This window comes from Paramormyrops kingsleyae, chromosome 13, assembly GCF_048594095.1.
Source record: "Paramormyrops kingsleyae isolate MSU_618 chromosome 13, PKINGS_0.4, whole genome shotgun sequence".
NCBI classification, from domain to species: domain Eukaryota; kingdom Metazoa; phylum Chordata; class Actinopteri; order Osteoglossiformes; family Mormyridae; genus Paramormyrops; species Paramormyrops kingsleyae.
In genome coordinates this window covers 8,482,128-8,505,829 of record NC_132809.1, presented here as the reverse complement: position 1 = coordinate 8,505,829, position 23,702 = coordinate 8,482,128, and the positions used below count along the sequence as shown (strand labels likewise).

At 44.5% G+C, this 23,702-nt stretch overlaps 1 protein-coding gene across 2 annotated transcripts; it reads left to right on the top strand.

Annotated features, from left to right (window-relative positions):
- Nucleotides 1-1,412: 1,412 nt before the first annotated feature.
- Nucleotides 1,413-23,555, top strand: LOC111848222 (terminal nucleotidyltransferase 4B). 2 transcript variants are annotated; one of them, XM_023820062.2, is made up of 12 exons: nt 1,413-2,227; nt 16,417-16,540; nt 17,539-17,585; nt 17,841-17,961; nt 18,688-18,795; nt 18,946-19,074; nt 19,171-19,384; nt 19,493-19,619; nt 19,712-19,815; nt 19,909-20,111; nt 20,375-20,512; nt 20,701-23,555. In XM_023820062.2, the coding sequence occupies exons 1-12, from the start codon at nt 1,725-1,727 to the stop codon at nt 20,833-20,835; spliced, it is 1,953 nt and encodes a 650-aa protein (XP_023675830.1). In that variant the 5' UTR covers nt 1,413-1,724; the 3' UTR covers nt 20,836-23,555. The 2 variants fall into 2 exon arrangements, with proteins under 2 accessions (XP_023675830.1, XP_023675829.1); XM_023820061.2 differs by having other exon boundaries at nt 19,709-19,815.
- Nucleotides 23,556-23,702: the final 147 nt, after the last annotated feature.

Genomic DNA, 23,702 nt, shown 5'->3' with positions numbered 1-23,702 from the left:
TTTGGGACCACAGTTTGAGTCTCCACCATGGCTCTATGCGTGTGGACTTTCCTCTGGGTACTCCAGTTTCCCCCCACAGCTCAAAAACATGTTAAGGTGAATTAGAGTTACTAAATTGCCCATAGGTGTGAGTGTGCCCTGCAAGGAGTTGGCATCGCGTCCTAGGTTGTTCCCTGCCTTGTGCCCATAGGCTCTGGACCCTCCCCCCCATGACCCCAAATAGGAGAAATGGTTACAGAAAATGGATGGATGGAGATATTATCTACTGTAAATAATTGTGTATGCTGTACTTGTATATGACTGGCAGCACAGTTGGTTTGTTTACATCAACATCACCACAAACACACAAGTATGACATTAGGCAACAGGAATCTTTCATGACTATTGATTTTCATTTACGTACTGCACATGCATGTTTATCATGCATTAGTTTGGGTGTGAATTTCAGATTAGTTCTCTTGGAATTCATAAAACAGCACAGGCTTCACAGGAGCACATGACCAAAGTAGTTATGAACCTGTTTTGTAATTTTTGCAAAGTGGTTAGGGTGGATTCCTGCTGTTCACCTGGGACTCCTGTAAAACACCGCCATGTTCAGATAAACTAAATAAATGGTCAAATAGGTCAAGGTCATGACCCTTGTGACCCCACTTGTGGAAAAAGTCAGTAAAACTCAACAGAACCCTGTGAATGACGAAAATTAAAGGGGTGTCGTTCCTGATTTGTGTGCTATGTAACTCCTTTAAAGAAAACTAGGTTGCATGTGATAGTGTTGAATGTGAAGGGACCTTTAAAACTTTATAAAAGGTTATAAACAAGCCTTATGATGTAAATACTTTGAATACACCTGTTTTTTTCTGATCTCAGAAACTGACCTGATTAGTGTTTGGATGGGTCACTGTTAGGGAATATGAAGTGTGGTAAACATTGTTCAATTTGTCTTCTGGTGATTAATAAAAATAAATGATGTAGACCATCATTTCATCAATCAAATAAAAGTTCATCCATCATCAAGTTAACCCTAAAGGGAGACTAAACACAGATACAACATAAGTAACAAGTTTGTAAATGAAACATGAGAGGAAAGGATAAATGTTTGCAAAAAGCAAAGATGAAAATACATTTTATTTATTATGAACATTATTTTACACACACACACACACACACACACACACACACACATATTCTCATTGTGGAATCCAAGAGATTGCAGACAACAGAGTACATAATATATGCTGTGTATGGGATTTTTAAGCAAATAGGATAAATATATGATAATTTATAATTAAGATAATTTAGTCCTTCAAATAATCTGTACTAGTAATATTTTTTGCACAGCAACACAGCGCAAAAACTGCATGTAATTTCCGAAGAGCGCCCCTCGGCTCCCTCCGTCTGGCGTCCCCGCGAGTCTGCGCAGTGTTACTGTGCGGTCCGCCATTGAAGGAGCGAGCCGAAGACGGCTCACATTCACACGACAGCCAGCGGGCTCGCGTCTGCCTCGCTCATCTGTCACGTTCAACTTCTGTCCTGGCACTCACTGGCATTTTTAATTTTTGCTGTTTTATTTTTAAATTGTGTGTTAGTTACGGATACAGTGCGTCTGTATGTAGATTATTTTTTTTAATTCAGATTTGTTTACGCTCTACTGTATACGGTGGGAAAAGCGGAGCGTGTGGCTGCGAAGCGAGCTTCGCCCGGGGGTCTGCGAGCGGTACCGCTTGATGGATCCGACGGTCGACTGGTTTCAGCCACGACAGCTCGGAACCACTAACAGACTGTGGATGCAAATCTGGAAAACAACGCAAAGTCTGGGCAGCCTCTACTTTACTAACAACCATAACGCCGGTCACAGTACGCCGAGTACGATTCCAGGGGAGAACGGAGGCGAGGAAAACGAAACCGAGAAGAGCGGGGCCGGGAGCCAGGGGATGTCTGACCCGGGGGCCGAGGGCCACTTCGCGGAGCGCCGGGACTTTATACCTCTGGAGCCCTACGACAACCGCGACAGCTGGGCAGCGGGGAGAGACGCCGCCGAGGGCACCGACGGGATCCTGGGCGCCCTGAGGGGTGATCGGTACCTCAGCCATCGGAGTAAAAGGAGGAGGGACAGCGAGGCGGGTACCATCGGGTTGAGCACCGGCGACAACCCGTTCGCTGGATCCGCCGAGGACGGCTACACGGGGACGCCGTGGAAGACCAGGAACTACTCAGAAGGCGTTCAGGGGTATGTTGGCGGATCCGGGTCGGAGCTGCACGGCGCGATCGACAGCTTTGCTTATTATGGCCGAGCGCAGCAGTTGATGTGGGCAGCGAGATGAGCCGAGTGACAGTTAACCAGCTCCGTGATTGTGTCTTTGGTTACGGTCATCGCTGTCGTCTCCTGCACCCTGCGTTGTAAAAATGTCAGCCGGACAGCCGGGTAGGTTTACGCCGCCTCACCCCAGGGCGCTCGCATTGCACAGACGGTTTATTTGACTCCAGTAATCGCCGTTTATCACTTTAGCAGGAGTTAAATAGCAGTTTTACAGGCTCCAGCCGTAGGTCCCCCCCCCCCGTTGGGTTTGAATAGCTGCTGTTTTATAGGGCGACCTGTCTCGTCGCAAATCAGCCAAGTTGTTCGTTGTACGGTCGCTATGGATGGTGTGTAAAGAAGCCATCGGAAGTACCGTGGGGATGGATCAGTCACATACGGTCAGAAATGCAGGCTGATTAAAGGTCCGGATCATCACCCCTGCTGGGTGTGTTTCACGCACGCATGGTAAAGTTGGTAAAATTGTGGGTTATCGAAAGCTTTGCGGTGCTTTGCGATATTGAGCAGCGGTTTAAATGGGCTCCTTCCGTTTTAAATGGCCAGACAGCTGAAAGTTATACAGACACGGAGACCCGCTGTTGTATAATGCAAAATGTAGGAGTCGTTCAACCGATCCTACTGTAATTTCGTTAAGATAATGTAGTATGCATCATACATGTAGTCATTTAAGGTTTTATAATTGTACTCCTAGTCTATTTTGGGCGAACGTCTGAGGGCGTATGGCAAGGTTAATGGTAATTGTACATGGGAAAATTCAGCTGGGAAGCCTTTACTTCTGCCCAGGGTTTTAGGACGAGTTTTTCAAAAAGACATTTAGTAAGGCTTCGTTAGAGACCTCGATGAACCAGATGTACTTAACCAGCAGCATAACTATCCAGAACAGCTCCTATGTAGTTGCACAAGTGTAAACACTGTATGTTGGATAAGCGTTTGTGGTAGGGGAAAAAAATACCGTGGTAAATAATTATCCTTTATTTAGTTTCTTTATTTCTGAAGAAGTCAGTAGCTGGCCTTGTGTTGTAGCTAGGTCTTTCCTGCTGTTCTTATGGTCATTCACTTATTGCTGTTAGTATCTCTCCCATATCTGTCAGGGTCCTGTTGAGGTCTTCCTACATTTTTTTTGGGGGGGGGGGATCATGACATTCTTGCTAGCCTCTGGTGGAAAGGCATCCTGTGCTGTCACTCCCTTGGTGTTTACTCGTCGTCTCATGACTCAGGGTGCTGCGCACAAGCGACACCTCCATGGGAGAAATGTGAACTGGGAGGGCCGTTCTTACTCACTGTCACAGAAGGTTCCTTCTGTCAGTCCCTGAAGGAATTTACGCTGAGGTCGCTGGTCCTGTCGATCAGAGGGCTTGTGATGCGTTCCTCTGTCCTCCATGGGTGTAATAAATCGCTGCACGGAAAAGCACAAGTCAGAATGTAGTTCAGACAGGTTCACACGGGGACACTCAGTGGGTGAGTTTCTGAGTATGTTGTCAGTTTGTCTGAAAGGCATTACACTGCTTCAGTGCATCAGGTGTTCCCCAGTCGGGCCTTTATGGGTGAGAACCCCACCTCATATTAATCATTGTTCCAGTACCTTAGTAACCTGTAGTGTTGATATACAGTGCAAACTCTGGTATAGCTTGTGTTTCACTGAAGCCTTTTTTTCCCATGAGAAACTTTGTTCTTGTGAACATGGGAGATTCACACAACATCTGTATTTGATTTATGTAACACTGGGTGCTGCCCCTGCTTTTGCTGGGAATGACTGAACTGAGCTTCCTGGGCTCAAAAAATTCCCATCTCAGTTGCAGCATGCATATTGTACAGTTACCACTTGAGGTGCCGAGTGCGTTGGACGCAGACCGTTTCCAGATTCCCAAGACGCTCTACGTGTAGCGGGGAGGCCTAGCGACTTGCAGGGCCTACAGCAGAGCGCGAGGTTTGTCCTGGTGATCTCGCTGACAGCCAAGACACACTGTTCGTATGAACGCTTACCTGATTACAGCTCTCCACCCCCCATACATATAAGATGAGGGCAGCTGTTCTGCTAGACTAGGAGGTGGATGCTCCCTGTTTCATTAATATCCTGTCCTCCCCCAACTGTTAATACATTGTTAATTATGTGATTAGCCAAGCCTGTGTGTCAAGACTTTTCACTGGGTGTGTCCTGCAAGATGTAGCTCAGTGGCCTTGCTGTTTTGTGTAATCTGTCCTGTTTGCTTTCAGACGAGGCTGTGATGCTCCCTAATTAGGAGTTATTTCTCATTTGCTGTTTTTTTTTTTTTTTTTTAAATATCAGATCACATGCAGTTCACTTCTCATTGCTAACATTTAAATTTAAATATGGTCCTATGTATTTTTTTCTGAATGATCCTTTGCAGGTTATATCGTGGAAAATGTGAGTAGGTTTTTTTTTTTTTCTTTTTAGTTTAGTTTGGTGTTTCTGTTTACACTGGCATGCCATGTGGCCTTCTCGGGGTATAACAGGGATGGCAGACATTGTTGGTCTGTTTTTCTTTTTCCACATTGTCGATAGCTGCTGGGTGCAGGCGTCGCTGGGCCCGTCCGGCGTGGCTTCAGTGGCTTGGCCTCATCCTCCAAAACAAACCCGGCCCTTTCCTGTAGTGTAACCTGATCTCAAGTCTTTGTGGAGTCACCTATGGGAGGCCAGCCCCCCCACCCGCACCCATTTAGAGCCAACTTACTGAAGGAGCAGCACCGTCCTTGTGTGGAAACTTAATACCCGTTGTGTTTGGTTTTCGATGTCACATCCTGCTCTGGTGGTCAACACGACACCCAGTGTATTAGAATTCTCACCTGGCTCTGTTTTCAGTCCAATCATGTTGCAGTTGTGGGTGTAAGGATGTCATTTTCCCCCCAGTGTCAATTTAAAACCATTGAGTTGGGGGTGTTTCTGCTGTGGTGATCCACATGTAGTAGCAGAAGGAGGGACTCCTGTGGGAGACCAGGGTTCGATCCAGATGTACAGTCTACTCTTGGTGGCATCTCCTGATGGCTGGGAGCTTGTGCGGTTGTACATGGGACTGAGATGGTGGGGTCTTCTCCATTCATAGGTAGCTTCATTCAGTCTCGCAGCTATTTCTGCAAGGAAAGATGAGAGACTAAGGTATTGTGCTTTTGCTTTCTCAAATATGAATGTGGTGAATATGAAAGAGATAATCAGGATAAAAATACTATTGTCTTTTTTGTTGTGACGTATCTGTCTGCTGTAAGATTGACATAATGAAGCTTGAACCTCTCACATTGTCCTTCTGGAATAATTGGACTAGATGTTTATGGATGTTTTACTGAAGAGTTCAGTTGTAAACCGCACGCTTTTACATAGCTTACATACATGGAGAGATGATGTCTCCCAGCAGGAATTGGATTGGGCGCCGGTCTCCAACCGTGACGTATATGTGGGTACATGCGTGTGGAAATGCTGTGTCGCTGTGCTTGGTCTCCCAAGAAAATCTTGTTCTTGTTTCCTGACATATTTGAATAACATAAATACTGTACAGAAATCGGGATAGAAAACCATTTCCCACATGATAACTGGAGTCTTGATTTGTTATTGGTAAACTGAGTGTTTTCAAAATATTTCTGGGTTCAATTTATGTCAAATTGTGGTATGGACGATCACTAATACTGAGTCCACTCTCGTGGATGAGCATAAGTTTGCTGTAGCAAAAGCAAATGATCATCACCATTGTTTAGAATGGCAGATCTTTAATATACACTCATGCACATCCAGGGCACGAAGCTCCCGTTTCACCACATCCCAAAGATGCTCTATTGGGTTGAGATCTGGTGACTGTGGGGGCCATTTTAGTACAGTGAACTCATTGTCATGTTCAAGAAACCAATTTGAAATGATTCGAGCTTTGTGACATGGTGCATTATCCTGCTGGAAGTAGCCATCAGAGGATGGGTACATGGTGGTCATAAAGGGATGGACATGGTCAGAAACAATGCTCAGGTAGGCCGTGGCATTTAAACGATGCCCAATTGGCACTAAGGGGCCTAAAGTGTGCCAAGAAAACATCCCCCACACCATTACACCACCACCACCAACCTGCACAGTGGTAACAAGGCATGATGGATCCATGTTCTCATTCTGTTTAAGCCAAATTCTGACTCTACCATTTGAATGTCTCAACAGAAATCGAGACTCATCAGACCAGGCAACATGTCCAATTTTGGTGAGCTCGTGCAAATCGTAGCCTCTTTTTCCTATCTGTAGTGGAGATGAGTGGTACCCGGTGGGGTCTTCTGCTGTTGTAGCCCATCCGCCACAGGTTGTGCGTGTTGTGGCTTCACAAATGCTTTGCTGCATACCTCGGTTGTAACGAGTGGTTATTTCAGTCAAAGTTGCTCTTCTATCAGCTTGAATCAGTCGGCCCATTCTCCTCTGACCTCTAGCATCAACAAGGCATTTTCGCCCACAGAACTGCCGCATACTGGATGTTTTTCCCTTTGCACACCATTCTTTGTAAACCCTAGAAATGGTTGTGCGTGAAAATCCCAGTAACTGAGCAGATTGTGAAATACTCAGACCGGCCCGTCTGGCACCAACAACCATGCCACGCTCAAAATTGCTTAAATCACCTTTCTTTCCCATTCTGACATTCAGTTTGGAGTTCAGGAGATTGTCTTGACCAGGACCACACCCCTAAATGCATTGAAGCAACTGCCATGTGATTGGTTGATTAGATAATTGCATTAATGAGAAATTGAACAGGTGTTCCTAATAGGGATGCTCATTTCGATTAATTTTCCCAACCGACAACCGCCGTTCGTTAACCGAACATTAACCGTTAACTGATTAGATTAGAATATTAAATTCCTCTGGGGTCGGCGGTCCCGCCGGCGGGATCTGACAGAAATTTCGCCAAACCATTTAAATAACTCTGCGAGGTTTTATCATATACACATTTAAAAAACACCCTCAGAAACCTTGGACGGTCTACTTATATATATAATATAATATATATAGGTAGAAACTAAATATATTTTTATAGCTTCGTGATACGAATAGAAAGAACAAGAGTGACTGACTTAAGCGTCTGCGTCTCGAAGCAGCTCTGATCGCCCACCCACTTGCAAATTGCGCTATTTGCATGATAACAACATGATAATCCGACAGTTAGTATTGGATAAAGAAATATGTGAATACGCCCATTGTAACCGAAATAAAACAAGAGCACATGTCTGGGTAGTGTTTACACCGATCGGCTACAATATAGCACACGGATACGTCTCTGCCGCTGAAGCTTTGCGCCAATGTTTCCATTTTCAGCAGCAAAGCTCGTACCTGTGTTCATGGCTCAGTGGGCTAAGCCTGTGTGCCTGTAATCACAGTCGCCGATTCAAACCCAGTGTATTTAGAACGTGAAAAGCGATCTTCAGCTGAGATGCCACAAAACTTCATACTACTACTAATAATTAAAATATATATAAAAACATTTTAAACCGTTTAACTGATAGTAATATTCGGTCAAAATTAATTATTTCGGTTAACGGTTAAACGGTCAAAAGGAGCATCCCTAGTTCCTAATAATCCTTTAGGTGAGTGTACATACATCTTAAGCAATGCTATACAGCTGCTTATGTGCCTGCTTATTAGGTATATGTCTCAACAGCCATGGATCCCCCTGTTAAATTTCTGCAACGGCATAAACCAGCATTAAGTCCGTTACAACTATAGGCAAAAATTGTGCCTACAGCTGTGAAAATTCAGTTTAGAGTTTGTCTTGCGGTAATGACTTATGATAAAGACCTCAGCATTGAAGGCTTCCAACATTGCTTGGCCTGTAAAATATAATGGGCATCCTATCCAGGAAGTATCCTTATTTTGTGCTCTGTGGTTTCTGGGAGAGTCTTCAGGCCTCCCTGCGATCCTCACCATGATCAGTGGTTGAAAGATGGCTCCATGGGATGGATGATAATTCAAAGCCTCATCATCATTTACACCAGTAATTCCCCATCCAGTGCTTGAGGACCCCCAGATAGTACACAGTTCTGCTCCCTTCCACCTCCTGGTAGAAAGAATGAGGACTGTCTAGGGGTCCCTGAGGACCGGATTTGAAATTTTGCTTTTTAATGTCCAATCAAACTGAGGTTCCTTTTTGTGTTCCTGAGTAAATGACTCAGTTGTACTACCCACATAGATGGACTATTTTAGTGCACCTTGTGCCAGCATCCCTTTACACAATAATGAAGGTGTTTTGCCTGCTTTCTTCCCCTCATGTCGAGCATCACTGTTCTGCTGTTTTTTTCTCTGTTGCGTCTTTTTCTTATCTCGGAAAGCAGCCCTGCGATTTCCACAGTCGAGCAGCCAGTGGTAGCCCCCCCCCCCCCCCCCCAACTCCCCCAAACAGTAACACACACACAGTCGCCTCCTGGGCGAGTCGTTTGTGTAACCTGCCGCCCCCCCCCCCCCCACAATAGTGCACCTGCTGATTGAGCTCCACGTACGGCTACACTTGTAGCTTTCCAGTGGTGTTTTGAAAATGCAGCTTTTGCTTTTCTGGTGTAACCTAAACCTTGAACTTGCTCTGGAACCTCAGAATCATGGCAGGATCCAAACCTGTGAACTGGGAGGTGCGAGACCACACTATGACCCACTCAGCCACCGCGCCCTCTCTGGTCATTCATGGCAGTAAGAGAGATGAAATTAAGCGTAAGGGTGCTGGACACATGCAGGCAGTCTCCCCTGCTGGAGCAGAAACAACAGCTGGGGACACTGGCGGGCCCTGGTGTATTCTGAGTAAGCATCGTGTTATTTAAGCTTGTTATGGCAGTACACTTCAATATCTGCAAGCCCAGGATGTTATGGTACGCAGGAAGGTGATGATAGGGGGGGAGGGACGGGGAGGGACGTGGGCTGGACGTGAGTTGTTCGATGGCACAGACCCATGTCACGTGGAAATTGGTCGAGACGCTGAGCTGAGCGCACAGAGGAGGCAGTGACCTTGTAATATGATGTTGGCTCTGCAGGGTTTGCGCTTGTGCGAGTGACAGCCGTGACCAGAGAACAGAGTGGATGGGGGGGGTTAGGCTCTGGTTCCCTGGGTCCCGCTCTGGCAGCTTCCCTTCCTGCCCAGCTGTATGTTGGCACCTGTCTGCCACATGCTGGCTGAGAATACAGGGGAAAGGTAAATGTGTTGTGCCTTTCATCAGGGCACGCAGTGCAGTGACTCCCCGTTGCTCTTCCAAACCAGGATTCCCCTTTCTTTGACGTAGGCCTGTAAATGCGTGTTTTTTTATATATATATAAATGGCCTGGCTAACCTGCTTACACCCAGGGAGATCCCCTTCCATGCCATTTCTGAGTCTCGTTCAGCCTTGCTGGCTCTGTGCCCGGGGGTACCACTTGGGAAACGTGATGGTGCTGCTCTGGCATTTCTCAGGCATTCCCGCTGGCGCCGTCGCCCTACTGTTTGCGCTGCGTCAACTTTAAGAGCCCTAGAAAGGAGCCGCGACTGTTCAGCTGCGAGAGGGGGAGGGGGTGAAAAAACGCTCACGCATTCCTCTCCAAACACGAGGAATAGGCTGACTTCACAAGGGCTCGTGACACGTGCCTGCCCATGTTTGCAACTTTGGCTGACTCACATGCGCGTCCGTCTCGACTGCTGAACACCTTCGTGAGCCTGACCGTTGGCTGAGGGTTTTGTAAATGTTACCCTGTCGCCTGGTCGTAATCGGGCATCCTCGGTATAACCGTTATCTCCTTCCACTCACTCCTCACCTGCACCTCAGCTGAATATGACCACCTTTCCTTAAATGGATTGTTTTTCCCCATGCGTCTGTGCGGAATGAGGCTTTGAGACTGGATTACCAGGGGAGTGTTACCACTTAACAGTTCATCATTATCCATTGTGAAGTCGATGCTAAATGAAATGATGTGTGTAATAGGCTGTACCAATGCACAGGCCCTGTTGAGTCTGTAGTGTGGCTGTTGGAGGTAGTTTTGATCCGCTGTGCAGGAGAAGTTTGTAGTTAGTAATAGGAACAAGGGGCAACATGTCAGAGACTGTCTTATGGAAAGAAATACAGATTAACAAGAACACACCCACTACTGTATTTTTTTATTGATGTGCATGTTGTGAGAAGGCTGGGGTGTGGCAGTCTTGGGGGAGAGAGTCTGTGAGTAGGTGCTGTACCTGTTCATTCATTTTACGTCTACATTCTCTTTTCTGTCTAGATACTGGACTCTGATTCAGGATGTCTGTCCCTGTGTGGTTTGCTGTATTATTCCACATGCTCCTTCGGTATTTCCCTTTCTCACCAGAGAGTCTCCTTTACCCCCTCTCTCATTTTGCATAGATAAAGTCCCTGTAAACCCTCGGAAACACTGTTCCTAATAAATCTGGTGTTTTGTGTCCCATCGACGTATCCCACCTGGCTCCCATTTCGGCACCTCCTACTGGTCTGTCAGGAAAATAACAGCTTACAGCAGTTGCAGCATTAATGTTTCATTTCAATTCAGCATTATTCACTTGAAAATGCATTACAGCATTACAGTAATTTTTTCTATGTACATTGAATGTGATGAGGGGGTTATTGTGCATCAAGGAACATTTCAGTTACTGGAAAAATTAAAATGCATTCTTTAGCTATAGAAGTCATAGAAAATTACTATTTAGTCCGTACTCTTTTCATAGTTTGTAGTGCCAGAGGATGCATCTAAAACTTCATTTGTCACCTTAACGATCACAACAATGAATATACTTTAAGAAGGCCATCAGAGTTTGATGTATTTGTCGATGTAACTCTGAAAGTTAAGGGGCATAAACAACAAACATTCAATTAACTAAAATGAAGCAGTCATCTGCTCAGTACCATGGTTCACATACTGCAGGGGAGCTGAAAGAAAACTGCTGAAAGTGCGAACAATAGAATCGTGGTTCTTTATTCATCCTATATTCATCCTATATCCCAGGACAGGCAAATTCTATATTTGCCTGTCCTGTCTTGTTCTCCATGAGACGCATTCAGAGGTGAGAGCAAGATTGGGGGTCACAGCACAGGGTCAGTTAGTGTGGGGGTTGGGGTCCCCGAGAGAGGCCCCAACAGCATCAGTCTGCTGGCCTCAAGCTTCGAACAAGCGATCTTCTGATCACGGACACACAGTCCTAACCCGCTCAGCTACCACGCCGTAATGTGGTGATCTATGAAGCAGTGTGTGCTAGGTTATCTTCTGTTTGCCTTACAGCACATGGGCAGGTACACCTGTGTTCCTATTGTACAGCTTGATAAAGTAATTCCTGTGTGACTCCATACAATTGTAGCATGAAGTGAGCCAGCAGTGGGGCATCTCTTATCATATAAAGCTTCCTTGTCCTCATCAGAGACAATTTGAATGCCCCGTACCTTACCAAAAGGTTGTGCATTTAATTACAAAAACTTCTTGGCGTGAAATAAACCCATTCACCTCTGGCACTGAGCCTTCAGTCAGCAGTTTGTGCTCTGTGAAAGTAGGAAACTGATCTGCATAGTCATGCTAGAGGTTCCTGGGAGTCTCTTCAGTTATGCCATGTTCTTCTGCTGGCAGACATAAGAAGATTTGTTTTTGCTCATGAATGTTTGCCGATTTGAGTTACCCCATGCCTGACTTTCATTTTGTTATTGTTTGGTCTGCCTGATGTTTGATATTGTTCTTTCTATCTATCTGTATTTTATCTGTATGTAATAGAGGCATGTCCCAGTTGGTTATTGACCTCTTGGGGAGGGCCGGGAGGAGAAACAAAACTGAAAGTAGCCTGGTTTCTCCGGAGCTCTTTGTCGGAGCTGTTTGCCAGTGAAATGAAACTTAAGGGTAACAGCTCTTTGTTGTGCTTTTGTTTCTCCTAAAAGCTGCTTTGCAGAATAGAAAGGATGACAGTTTAGCTATTTTTCTCACCCCCTTTGTCATGATTGACCAGTTTCTTGTTCTTCTCCGAACGGCTTGGTAGGGGTGCATTAATGTACAGAAGATGTTGTATTAAACAACAACTGTTGTTTAATACAATTTTAAACCTAGAGTTGCCACCCGTTCCATATGTTTCAACACATTGTACCGTGGATGTTGACTGTGGTGATGTTATGACCACAGGTGCAATCCTGTGTCTATCCACACATCTTAACAGGTGTTGGGATGAAAGACAAGTGATCGAGAAGTCAAATATTTACATTGTTGTTTTTTAGAGGGTGGGGGGCATCCTCTGATCTTCAAATAATCTAGTTAAACAAACCTGCCATTTAAAACAGCCTTTACTTGCATGTGTTCACCCTGACAATCATTGCCTGGTAATGAATAAGCAGATATGGTTGCTAAAATGGCGCTCGCTTTGTACACTACTTTGTTTTCACTGACTCCATGTAACTTTCAGCTTATGTTGAATGGATATGCAATGAGTGTGTGGCAAAGTGAATGGGATGATTGCACTACTAGCTCATGAAAATACCCCTGCTATATATGGTGCTAGCATGGCATTAAAAGTTACCATAACTAACTGATGCCCTCCAGACAGCTTGTACGATAGTCACAGTACGATAGTCACAGTACGATAGTCACCCAAGGTTGGAGATCTGAGGTGTGCTTTCAAGAGTCTGTCCATTTTTTTTTGTGGGAAAATCAGTAATTTGGACAGACTGACTTTAAGCATCTTTTTTTTTTTTTTGCTTCTGCTTTTGTAATTGAGTGAGGGCTCCCACCCCCACGAAGGAGGGTGTGCCCGGACACCTTGCCGTCTGGTGTGGCTCCGCGGGCAGGTTTGCACAGAGCCTGCCTCTCTGCTCATTGTGTCAGCCTGTGACTGAAGCCCCACCCTGCAGTTACCCTCCCCGCACGGGTGTGTCACAGGGGGTGTGGGGGCGGCTTGAACGGAGCAGATTCTGGGGTCTGACAGGATACCGTCTTGGTGCTGATATTTAAGCCTCTAGAAAAGAGCTTTCAGTGAGTTCATTTAGGTCACAGTTTCACAGAAGCTTAGTGACCCCCCCCCACTTCTTCCTTCCCTTCTTCCTACTGGGGTTTGTCTTCCTGTATGATATGATATGATTCCACAAGCATCTGTTTGATAACTGATCTGAACATTAGCCGGCCATATAAATGGCCAAGTGCTGTCGGTTGTCTACACTTAATTTTCTTCTCGTTGAATTTCTTAGCCTCCTACTGTTGCTAATCGCTCCTTCTTGTCATGTCAGCTCCCTCAAAACCTCCGCAGTTATCTGCGCATCTGGTCATGTCGCCCTGTGTGGGGAAACCGGTCGCCTGGCGCGAAGCCCTGCATAGTTGAAGCCCGTCTCCACCTCAGCCGCAGCCACCATGTGACCTGCCCCGTCCAACTGAGCGTGTGCCCGGCCCGTCACACTGATGTCGGTTGGAGCAGCAGTGGGGCTTAAACTGTGCTCTTAAATCAATACCCTGTGTTGTTATGGATAAAAGGCTTCGGATATACTGGTATATATGGGATATTGCTGTAAAACAGAGAGAGCAAGATCAGATTCAGATCCATAGGTTTCTATGCAGTTTGGAACAGTATGGACCTTTATTTTGGTGTTTACCAACTCTGGGTAGTGTGGAAAAAGGAAAAAGTACTTTGGTGTTTCCAGGCTGTTTTTTGATTTGAATCACTGATGTGTGAGCTGCTTGTCAGCACCAGAATGTGCACAATGAGCACGTCTGAAACCAAGGAATGTGGGTGTATCAGTGGGGTGCATGCTTGATTAATCTCCAGCAAGAAATATTAATGTAGACAACCTTGAATTTGTAATAGCGAGTGTGGAGGAAATGCAAGTCTTCACCTGCTTGGCTTGCTAATCACAAATATTGTAACTGGTTGACTAAAGATCCCAAATGTGAATAGAAAGCAAAATGCAAAGATTGTGAAAGGTTGTTCAATATCTTCCCTATTTTCCTAAAACAAAAACAAGATAAATAAGGTTAACAACCACACTCTGAATCTTGGATGTCGGAAGTTGGTGTACCTATCTAAATGGGGATCGTCCATTCATTTCTATCGGCAACACCCTAATCCCAATCACGACACCCTTGACCCCTACCCATCCCTAACCTTAACCATAAGTAACCAACCCAAATACAAGACTTTTGGCATTTATACTTTTTTGATTGCATTCACAGTTTTTTTTTTTATTTAATAAAACTGAGGTTATCCAAATGGGGACCTCAAAAGATGTCCCCAAAAGTAGGGAAATTTCAGGTTTTACTACACTTTGGGGACAATTTGGTCCTCAAATGTTATCTATGCAAACCCACACAAACACACACTTTCCCTCTGCAGTCGTGCATTTAAAAATGTATAATACTCACTTAAACTACGGCCATTACACATTTGGCATACATGTTTGTACATAGACTGGCCTTTGGCTTTAGCAGCAGGCAATTTCCAAACTAACAACTGGGTTATGTCTTCACAGCAGAGTATTTTCGAGTTAGACTGGCTTGGGTCATGTATAACCAAAATATTTAACAGTAGTAGGTGATATTTCGTGTTTGCTACTATCCAGGCATTACACTAACGTATACGGTATTTAGTCTGTATTTCAAAATGCAACCGTCCCAGTATTTTGAAATGCCCCAAGAAACACTCGTCAAAAAAATACCACAGTATGCTGTGCTGCCATTATACTGCCCAAGCCTAAGTAGTACTTCTACTAATAAATGCGTTTTCAGTTCGTAAACATGAAAACACTTCAAAGTACAAATGTGTAAACAAGTTGTCATGCATTAACCCTTATATAGTTGATGAAAAATGTGTGTGTAGGCATCAATAAGTGGAACTTATCAAATTCCTGGTTCTTAAAAATTTAGAACAGTTGCTCTGGTGAGCCTAGTTATAAAATTTAGTCGTGCTGTTTCCTTAAATGCAAATAAATGGTCACAGTCTGGACCCCTGGACGCTATGGTTTCTCTAACATTAATGTTAAAGTGCAAAAAAACCGCTGTGAACTTCAAACTCTAGTCTTTCAGTCATTCATAAAGAAATTAAAACATTGTGAAATAGACCCTTCAACAGCAAAGCCGTGTGTGTGTGTGTGTGTCTGTGTGTGTGTGTGTGTGCTGCTGGTCCGCATCTGCCTTATCAGACTGGCCTTTAACTGTAATTCTGCTGACTAGCTGCTTATCGTTTAACTTTGAGTAGCTTTTTTTTCATCTTAAGTTAGGATCTTTAAGAAGTTTGACTGTTTGACAGGCGGTGCTCCATGAAAGTGTTTGGAATTGTAATCAGCGTGAAGCTTGTGGGTAAATAGATTCGCCTGTTAAAATGACAGCATTGTGCTTTTTAGAAGACTGTCACAGGAAGCCACCTCAAAATGCTTATCGTTACCCAAGGGACACAATGAGAGAAGCGCTTTAATGTTCACAAGGGGCATTCTTTTGTTGGCTTTTATTCTGAGTTTTATTCTGGTATATCAGTGCCAGCACACCTGAACATGCACACCTGAACATGCACACCTGAACAGTTTCCATTTCCCCGGCATTACATCGCCTAAGAACATTCCTTATGTCAACAATGACTCAGGCAGAACTAAAGAGCATTACTGTGTTTGATATGCACAGTGGTGGTTTTGCCAGACAGTGAATAAACTATAATCAGGAGCACAGGCAAAGCACTGCATAAGGTCTTTAGTTAAAAATGCTTTATTTCTTTAAGTTTTATTACTAGGAATTAGAGACAAGTGCCCCAGGTCATTTTGAAAAGGTAAATTTTACGGACTGCTTGAGGGGCTTACTGCACTATGATGCCCTCAAACAGGTAAAATACTGGCTGGTCTAGCAAGTTTGGGGCTGGGAAATTTCCCAGCTCTGGTTTCTTGTACAGCTCTTAGATTTTTAGATTTAAACAGTCTGGTACTAATTAAAATACATAATTAGGCAAAGAGCTATTTAATTAATGAAGTCATTAAGATCTGAGGTTGATTGGGGAACACCACACACACGGTGGCCCCCCAGGCTCGGATCAGTGCAGTCCTGCTGTGCACGTCATTGAGCAAGAGTGAGAGAGGCCGTTTGGTCTTGTGTGGTTAGCTCTTGAGTGTTTACCCAGAATGCCATCTACCATTCAAGCTGTGCATTTTCCTTTTCATCACTTCCTCATTCCATGCAGGCTCCACGAGGAGATCATCGACTTCTATGAGTACATGTCCCCAAGACCAGAGGAAGAGCGGATGAGGAAGGAGGTGGTGGACAGGATTGAGAGAGTCATCAAAGCCCTGTGGCCAGCAGCAGAGGTAAAAGCCCAGAGCCGTCTGGCTCAGCGAATCGGGACATACGAGACTGCAAACTCTTTCTTCTGATGATTAACCAGAAATGTAACAGGTTGAGGAAATGGGGCAAGTCTCCTAATAATGCATGTTAGCGCTGGTGATGGAAATTTTGCACTGTAAGCCCAGCAGCTGTCTTATCGGTGCCCTCTGTCATACTTGCCCTTTCCTTCCTCTGCCCTATTGTGAGGCGATCTCCCTGGTGGCCCAGTCCCTGTTGACTTTGAGCTGGCCAGCAGATAAGCTTGGTCCCCGCCCCTCAAACACTGCTTAGTTTGGCCACCAAGGCGCCTTGTGCTTCAAGGGCAGCATTAGCCTCTGTCCCACCCTCTAAATGTCCATGTCCTCTACTATTGGCCCACTCCTGCCAAGCCCCTCGGTGTGCCCAATCCTGTGATTCTCTTCAGAAACCGTATCCACGCCCTCACTGAAGCCAAACTGGGAGCAGCCTCTCTCACTCTCCTTCGTTGTTTCCCCTTTTTCTCACCTTTTTAATCATCATTTTGTAATGTGTATGTATCATGTAACTCAACTACGATGTTATTTAAGATCTTTGGCATTCAGTCAGTTCTCCTAGCAACATTAGCAGTGTTATGATAGCGCCTTATGACATGCAGGAAACTTCATGCTAATTTATGCATGATTCAAACCAGGCTCTAGTCGTGTATAATATTTTTTGGACAGTCCTTTTTGAATATGGTAATGAAATCTGTAAATGAGGTATGAAGCTGCTGCATTCACAAGTGGCCACTAGAGGCCAGCATGGCTAAATGTTTCCAGCAGGGCCTTCAGTGTGGTAAAGATGGGGACGTGTTCCTCAATTAACCAGCAGATATGAGCCCTTTTATTATTGAAATTATATTTTATTGTTACATTTATCATTTTTCTCATTGTTTGTTAGTAATATTGCTGCTATCAGAGATCCATTAACTGTCATTCTGAAATTTTAAACCCTGTTTTTTCAGCTTCAGATGTTTGGAAGTTTTAGCACTGGCCTCTATTTACCAACAAGGTGAGTCTGTTTTTATTGCTGCTGTTATTCGTAATGTAACATTGTACTGTTTAGCATTAGTACCCTTCTTTTATACCAACCACTGTTAATTAGACATTTTAGGGAATGCAGGTAGGTGGATCCACCCGTGGGTTTTATTTCTGCTGGAGTCTGATCCAGTTACCATGCCGCTGCCACACTGGCCGTTCTCCCCGGCGTGTGACACTGAGCAGCCCGCTGTGTTGGTGACATAATATCGTGACGTGCTTTCCTCAGTGACATTGATCTGGTGGTGTTCGGGATGTGGGATAACCTACCCCTTTGGACTTTGGAAGAGGCCCTGCGTAAGAGTCGCATGGCTGATGAGAACTCTGTCAAGGTGCTGGACAAGGCCACGGTAAGCATTGCCGTGCCCCCCCATCCATAGTACTGATCGAAGGAATGGGGTTAATAGCCACTTTCACGGCGAGGTTATGGAACCTGGTCCCTGGTTACAAGTTCTCGTGCTGTCTGACCTGGGGACTTTTGTAGCTCCTGGCCACATTCGTATGTCATTTTCACACCACACAACAGGAAATGGGACCTTTATGCTAAATAAGCATGGGAGATTCAAAAAGTAAACTTCACACACAATTCACAAGTACACCACCCCCCACCCCCCAAAAACCCAGCGCAAAAGTATATTGGTTATCGATGAAATGTGTCGATGCAGAAATATGGAGACACATGCAAAAAAAAATTCATTAAATGTAATTGAAATACAAAAATAACTTCATCTGCTCAGTTTTCCCTCTCTTCCCCACACTTTTGCATAACTTCCAAGTTGGCGGTGATGTTTATGGGCCCCGTAGTTTGTATTTGAATGAAAAGTACCTAGTCTGGAGTACGTACTAAAAAATGATTCCGGAACTGCCTCAAAGGAACTACAATCGTGCAGAGTTCCTGTGGTGTGAACCCACCAAAAGTTCTTGGTTCTGGAAAAGGGTGCTGGTTCCTCAGAAACGTTCCTGCAGTGTGAAAGCGCCTAATGTGAAATCACTCCCCCCCCACCCTAGTTTACTCAGCCACAAATTCTGTATTAAATGCTCATTTGTATTGATAAAAACTTATCACCAACATTCAGGTGCCCATCATCAAGCTGACTGATTCATGTACTGGAGTCAAAGTGGACATCAGCTTCAATATGCAGAACGGCGTAAAAGCTACACAGCTCATCACGGACTTCAAGAAGGTGGGGCAGCCATCTTATGCTGAGCAGAAGAGGTTTTGAAGCATAGCAGTGGTCTTTCTTGTCTTTGCTCTTCACTGATAGCTTGTATCTCGGGCTGATCACGCTGTAGAGCTCCATTGCTTCCCTGACGGTGTGTCTTTGTCCTTTCAGACGTATCCCGTGCTCCCCCATCTGGTGCTTGTACTGAAGCAGTTCCTGTTGCAAAGGGACCTAAATGAAGTTTTTACAGGTGGCATCGGGTCCTACAGCCTCTTCCTCATGGCCGTCAGCTTCTTGCAGGTGTGTCTCTCCCGTTCGCGCCATTTCGCGTCCTCCTGTCCCAACTTCGCAACTGAATTGTCAGATCTTGAGAAACCCCCGCTTTGTATCTTCTAGCTCCACTACCAGGAAGATGCCTGCGACCCCAACGTCAACATTGGGGAGATGTTGATTAAATTCTTCGAGCTCTATGGCAGGCAGTTCAACTACCTGAAGACGGGCATCCGGATAAAGGACGGCGGCAGTTACGTGGCCAAGGATGAGGTGCAGAGGAGCATGCTGGACGGTTACCTGCCATCCATGCTCTACATTGAGGATCCCCTGCAGCCAGGTGAACGTCCCGCTAGTCCGCAGGACGGAATCATAATTCCATAACCCTGAGGCAGCTGGGAATCTCGACACGTTTTTGCTTGTATGTTAATGTTGAGATTCCACTCAGACAACGACGTTGGCCGAAGCTCATACGGTGCCATGCAGGTGAAGCAGGCTTTTGACTACGCCTATGTGAAACTCCACAACGCCGTGACCTCTGTCAACAAGTACGCTCCCAAAAATGAGGCTGAGAGGTGAGCCGCCCCCTGGCAGTGGGCCCAGGTGCTTCTATCAGGTCGCCGTGCTCTGTAATTACGTGACTAACACTAACCCTTCGTTTTAGCAGCATATTGGGCCGAATAATTCTGGTCACCCAGGAGATAGTAGAATACAGAGAATGGGTCACAGAGAAATGGGGACTCCATTCTCAGAAAGACCCCGCTTTTAACGGTAAGGTACCCAGAGCCAAGTGTTGGGCAGAGACTCGGAAGCACAGACTCCCCCTGATGGTTCATTTATTCTCCCCTTTGCCCTTTGCCACAGGAAATGATGTCATGCTGCTGGACAAGTGCAACAACAACCTGTTCGCAGAGGCAGCGCCTGCGCCTCCTGCCGTGTCCTGTCCCAAGCTCTCCGGCAGCTCCTCCCCACCTCCCTCCCTGCTCTCCTTATCCTCCTTGTCTTCCCCTTCTTCCTCCTCCTCACCTTCTTCGTTCTCCTCCACGACATCCAGCTCCAGTGATGCTGTGAGTAGCCCAACCCCAGCTAGTAGTCATGTACACCCAATCAAAGGCTTTGGTAATTACTGTAGCAAACATCTGTTACATTGATTCAACTGTTAATATTGCTTCTACCTCACGCTGGAGTGATCACGTATGTTTTATGGGGTGAAAATATAGAACATACTTCCCTGAAAACATGTAGATGGGTGGTTTCTCTGTAAAATTACAGTTTTTTTGATTGTGTTTGTTTTCATGTGCCCCTTTGACCAATGACTGGTTGTATGCAGGATTCGGACGGGACCCCATGTAAGACTGCAAAGCAGCTCGGGGGGCGGAGCTCCAGCTTGCACAAGGAGACTTCAGGGGGTGTGGCCTTACAGAGCCAATCCTGCAGCAGCCCTAAGGGCTCCACCACGAAGAGCAAGGTGAGACTTGCAGCATGTGGTGTGAGCTGTGTGTACTGAGTAAGGAGCTGGTCTCCTGTTTCTCTTTCAAAGTAAGGCAACCCCCCCTCCTGGAATTACTACTCTCTTTGATCGTCCATGCACAAACACACTGACTAGTCATGTTCTTATGCTTGTTGATCAGACTTTGTGAATTGTCTGCTTTGCAGACCACTTCCTCCAAAACCGTTCAGGGGCAGCAGGGCACAGGACAGCTGAACGCCCTCCCAAGCATTAAGACCCCCCATAAGGGCGATCGCAAGAAGAGGAAACCCCCACTGGAGACTGTGGACCTGTGCAGATAGGGGAATGCTGCCCTCTAGTGACCCTCTGCTGTCTGTCCCAGAACTGCTCCAGGACTCTTTCCTACAGGAATATTTTATTACTGTCATTATTTTTTTTCCTTGAGGGATGCACAGCTTTTTATAAGTGAAACAGACAAATAAAAGCAGAACATGACTTCCTGGGCATGAACTCATCAATGAAGGAATGTTTTATAAGACGAATGCACTCTCCTTTTGTGGAACTCCTCGCCTTCTCACCGGAGGTTCTCGGTGATCCCGTAAGTATGGCTGGCGTCCCGGAGGAGCGAAGTTAGTATCCTGGAAGCATATTGTGGCTTTGGGACAGTCCCTAGTTTCATAATCCCCAGAAGTCAACTATAGCAGCTAAAAACAAGAACAAATATCAAAAACTGTCCAAAAATATTTGGCCTAATAGAAATTGTGAATGAGTGAAAAATGGGACAATGGGATTTTTTGATTATTCATGAATAATGTGTTGTGATTTTTATTTATAGAAATAAAGCACTCAGTATGAGGTTGAATTATGATGAAAGGCACTAATGTTAAAAGGTACATGTTAAAATGTCAGTGCTAGCTGTTTAAAATGAGCCAACACCATCCTCTCCCATTTGAAAACCAAGGTTCCTTCACCCACATTCCCAGTCAGGCGAGAAAGTATCCACAGATCTATGCAGCACGAGTTCTCCAGAAACTGGGGTAACGAGTCATGCAGCATGCATTTGTGATTTTTCATTCCCCTTGAATTTTATCGGTTATGGATTAAATTCTATATGCCTATTTATTTATTTTTTGATTATGAAAATGTACTTGTATATATGGAGTCAATGAAACACTTTAAATGATGCTGCCCTTTACAGAGCTGGGTTTGAGGGATGTGTTCTCCTAGCTGTGGTGGGAAGCGGTACTTGGCAGCATTCAGTGCTGATCCCCTCTGTATTCTTCCAGCACGTAGCATAGTTGAGTGACCAACATGCCTCGGAAAACCGAGTGATTTTACAGTCATAACATTAACGGGCCTACATACTTACTTGACTCTTAAAGGAAGTTGGGTTTAGGTTTTACTCTTTGGATTTAATGTCGTCGGCGACGGTGAGTTTTTCGTGACATCCGCTTTTTACCAATAGGTGGTGCAATAGGGCAAGAGATCGAAATCTGAATCGTTTAATAACTCGTGCCATTTTGGTTCCGGTAAGTTATCGATCAAGTACTTAACGAAATTTAAACTGATCTGCTTGCATTGTAGTTTCCGATGTTTAAACACACAATACAGTGAATTACTAAGTATTTTTAAATATGTTAATGCTTACATATTTCAGCAACCTAAACTTTTAGAACTGTATGGTTTTTATACTGCAAATTACTGTAATCGGCACCTTAAAGCAGCTTTGAACAATCTTGTATACTTCGCATAACGATCCATTGGGGAAAAATACCTTTTTAATCTCCAAAATGCATTGAAATTCATTATTGTTAACGGAATATTTCCTCGCCTTGGCATAGAAGACATCTCTTTAATAGGCACTTAATGTCTACATAGGCATCCGGAATTACTGTGCAAAAATCTCGTGCCATTGTTTTCAAAATGTTGTTCTTGTCTTCAGCATGTTGTTTAATATCGCGACTGTTGGTGGTGGTGAACTAGTTTAAAAATAACCATTCCCCAGCTGTTACTGTATAAGGTGAAGCATAAGCAAAGGTACACCTGAATGTGTTTGACGGTGCATAAGAAACTGCTGGGTAACTGGATATATTAAGAGTTAATGTTAAAAATAATAAAAAAAAAAAGCTAGAGTACTTTAAAAATTTGAGTCACTTAAATGTTTGAATGTCCATTGTCTTAATTCATGGGTTCTTTGTGTCCATTTCTAATTGGCGGGAAAAATGTCTAAGTGGACAATGTTGTTTTGTACATCACATGACGAAAACGACATTTGCTGCTTGTCGAGTAAAAATGTGGGTTCAGCTTGTCTGTCTGAAGCTATGATTGTATTCATAACTGGTGTGTTAATCTGCCTGATGTTGTTGCTGCTATACAATTTTTCTCCTTTATTTGCCCTTATGTTATAAAAAAAAAAAGTGGGATGTTTCCACAGTTCATATATACAAGATTAACCTTTGTCAGATAGAATAGTTAGTCGGTATTACGCTGGTTAGGGCACCCAAAAATTCACCCTGTCCTACAGTTCAATGCTGCTTTGCAGATCCAAACTTTTCATTTTGTTCAGTTTTAAACTGGGACCTTAGTAAGTGACGCCAGCGTGAATAAGAAGACGATGCAAAGTCCGGTTCTGAGGGTGCTGTATTGGACCCGTGGCTGCAACCCAGCCGTGAGCATCTGTGTTGGACACAAATCGAAACCGAAGACATTTCTCATGTCAGAGCCCTTTATGTTTTAATGATGACTTGATTACTTAATTTTCTATTGAGAAATGGAGGAAAATATTTATTTTGTTGTCAGGAACAGTTGAGCTGTTCTTTGCTATTTTTAAAATGTTAAGATTTTACTTGCTGTTCCTTTGTCCTTGTCACTGTCCACCTATGTCACCTGCACGTTCTGGTTGTATTTTTTTGAAAAATATAAGATCTTTTGCAAAGTATATTTTTTGTGAATATTTGAATTAACATGTTGGATTTAAGCATTAAATCCTTTAAATGGAATTGGAAAAAAAAAACTTTTGAAACTGTACGTTTGAATATTAAAAGGCACTTTATGAATGTCATTGCAGTGTCTGGTATATCTTTAAAATAACGTGTGTGTGTGTGTGTGTCAGTGAGAGAGAGAGAGAGAGAATTATATATATGAAAATGCATATGGTTTTCACTAAGGACATATGAGGAAGTGTTGAACAAGTACCAGCTTGTCTTTC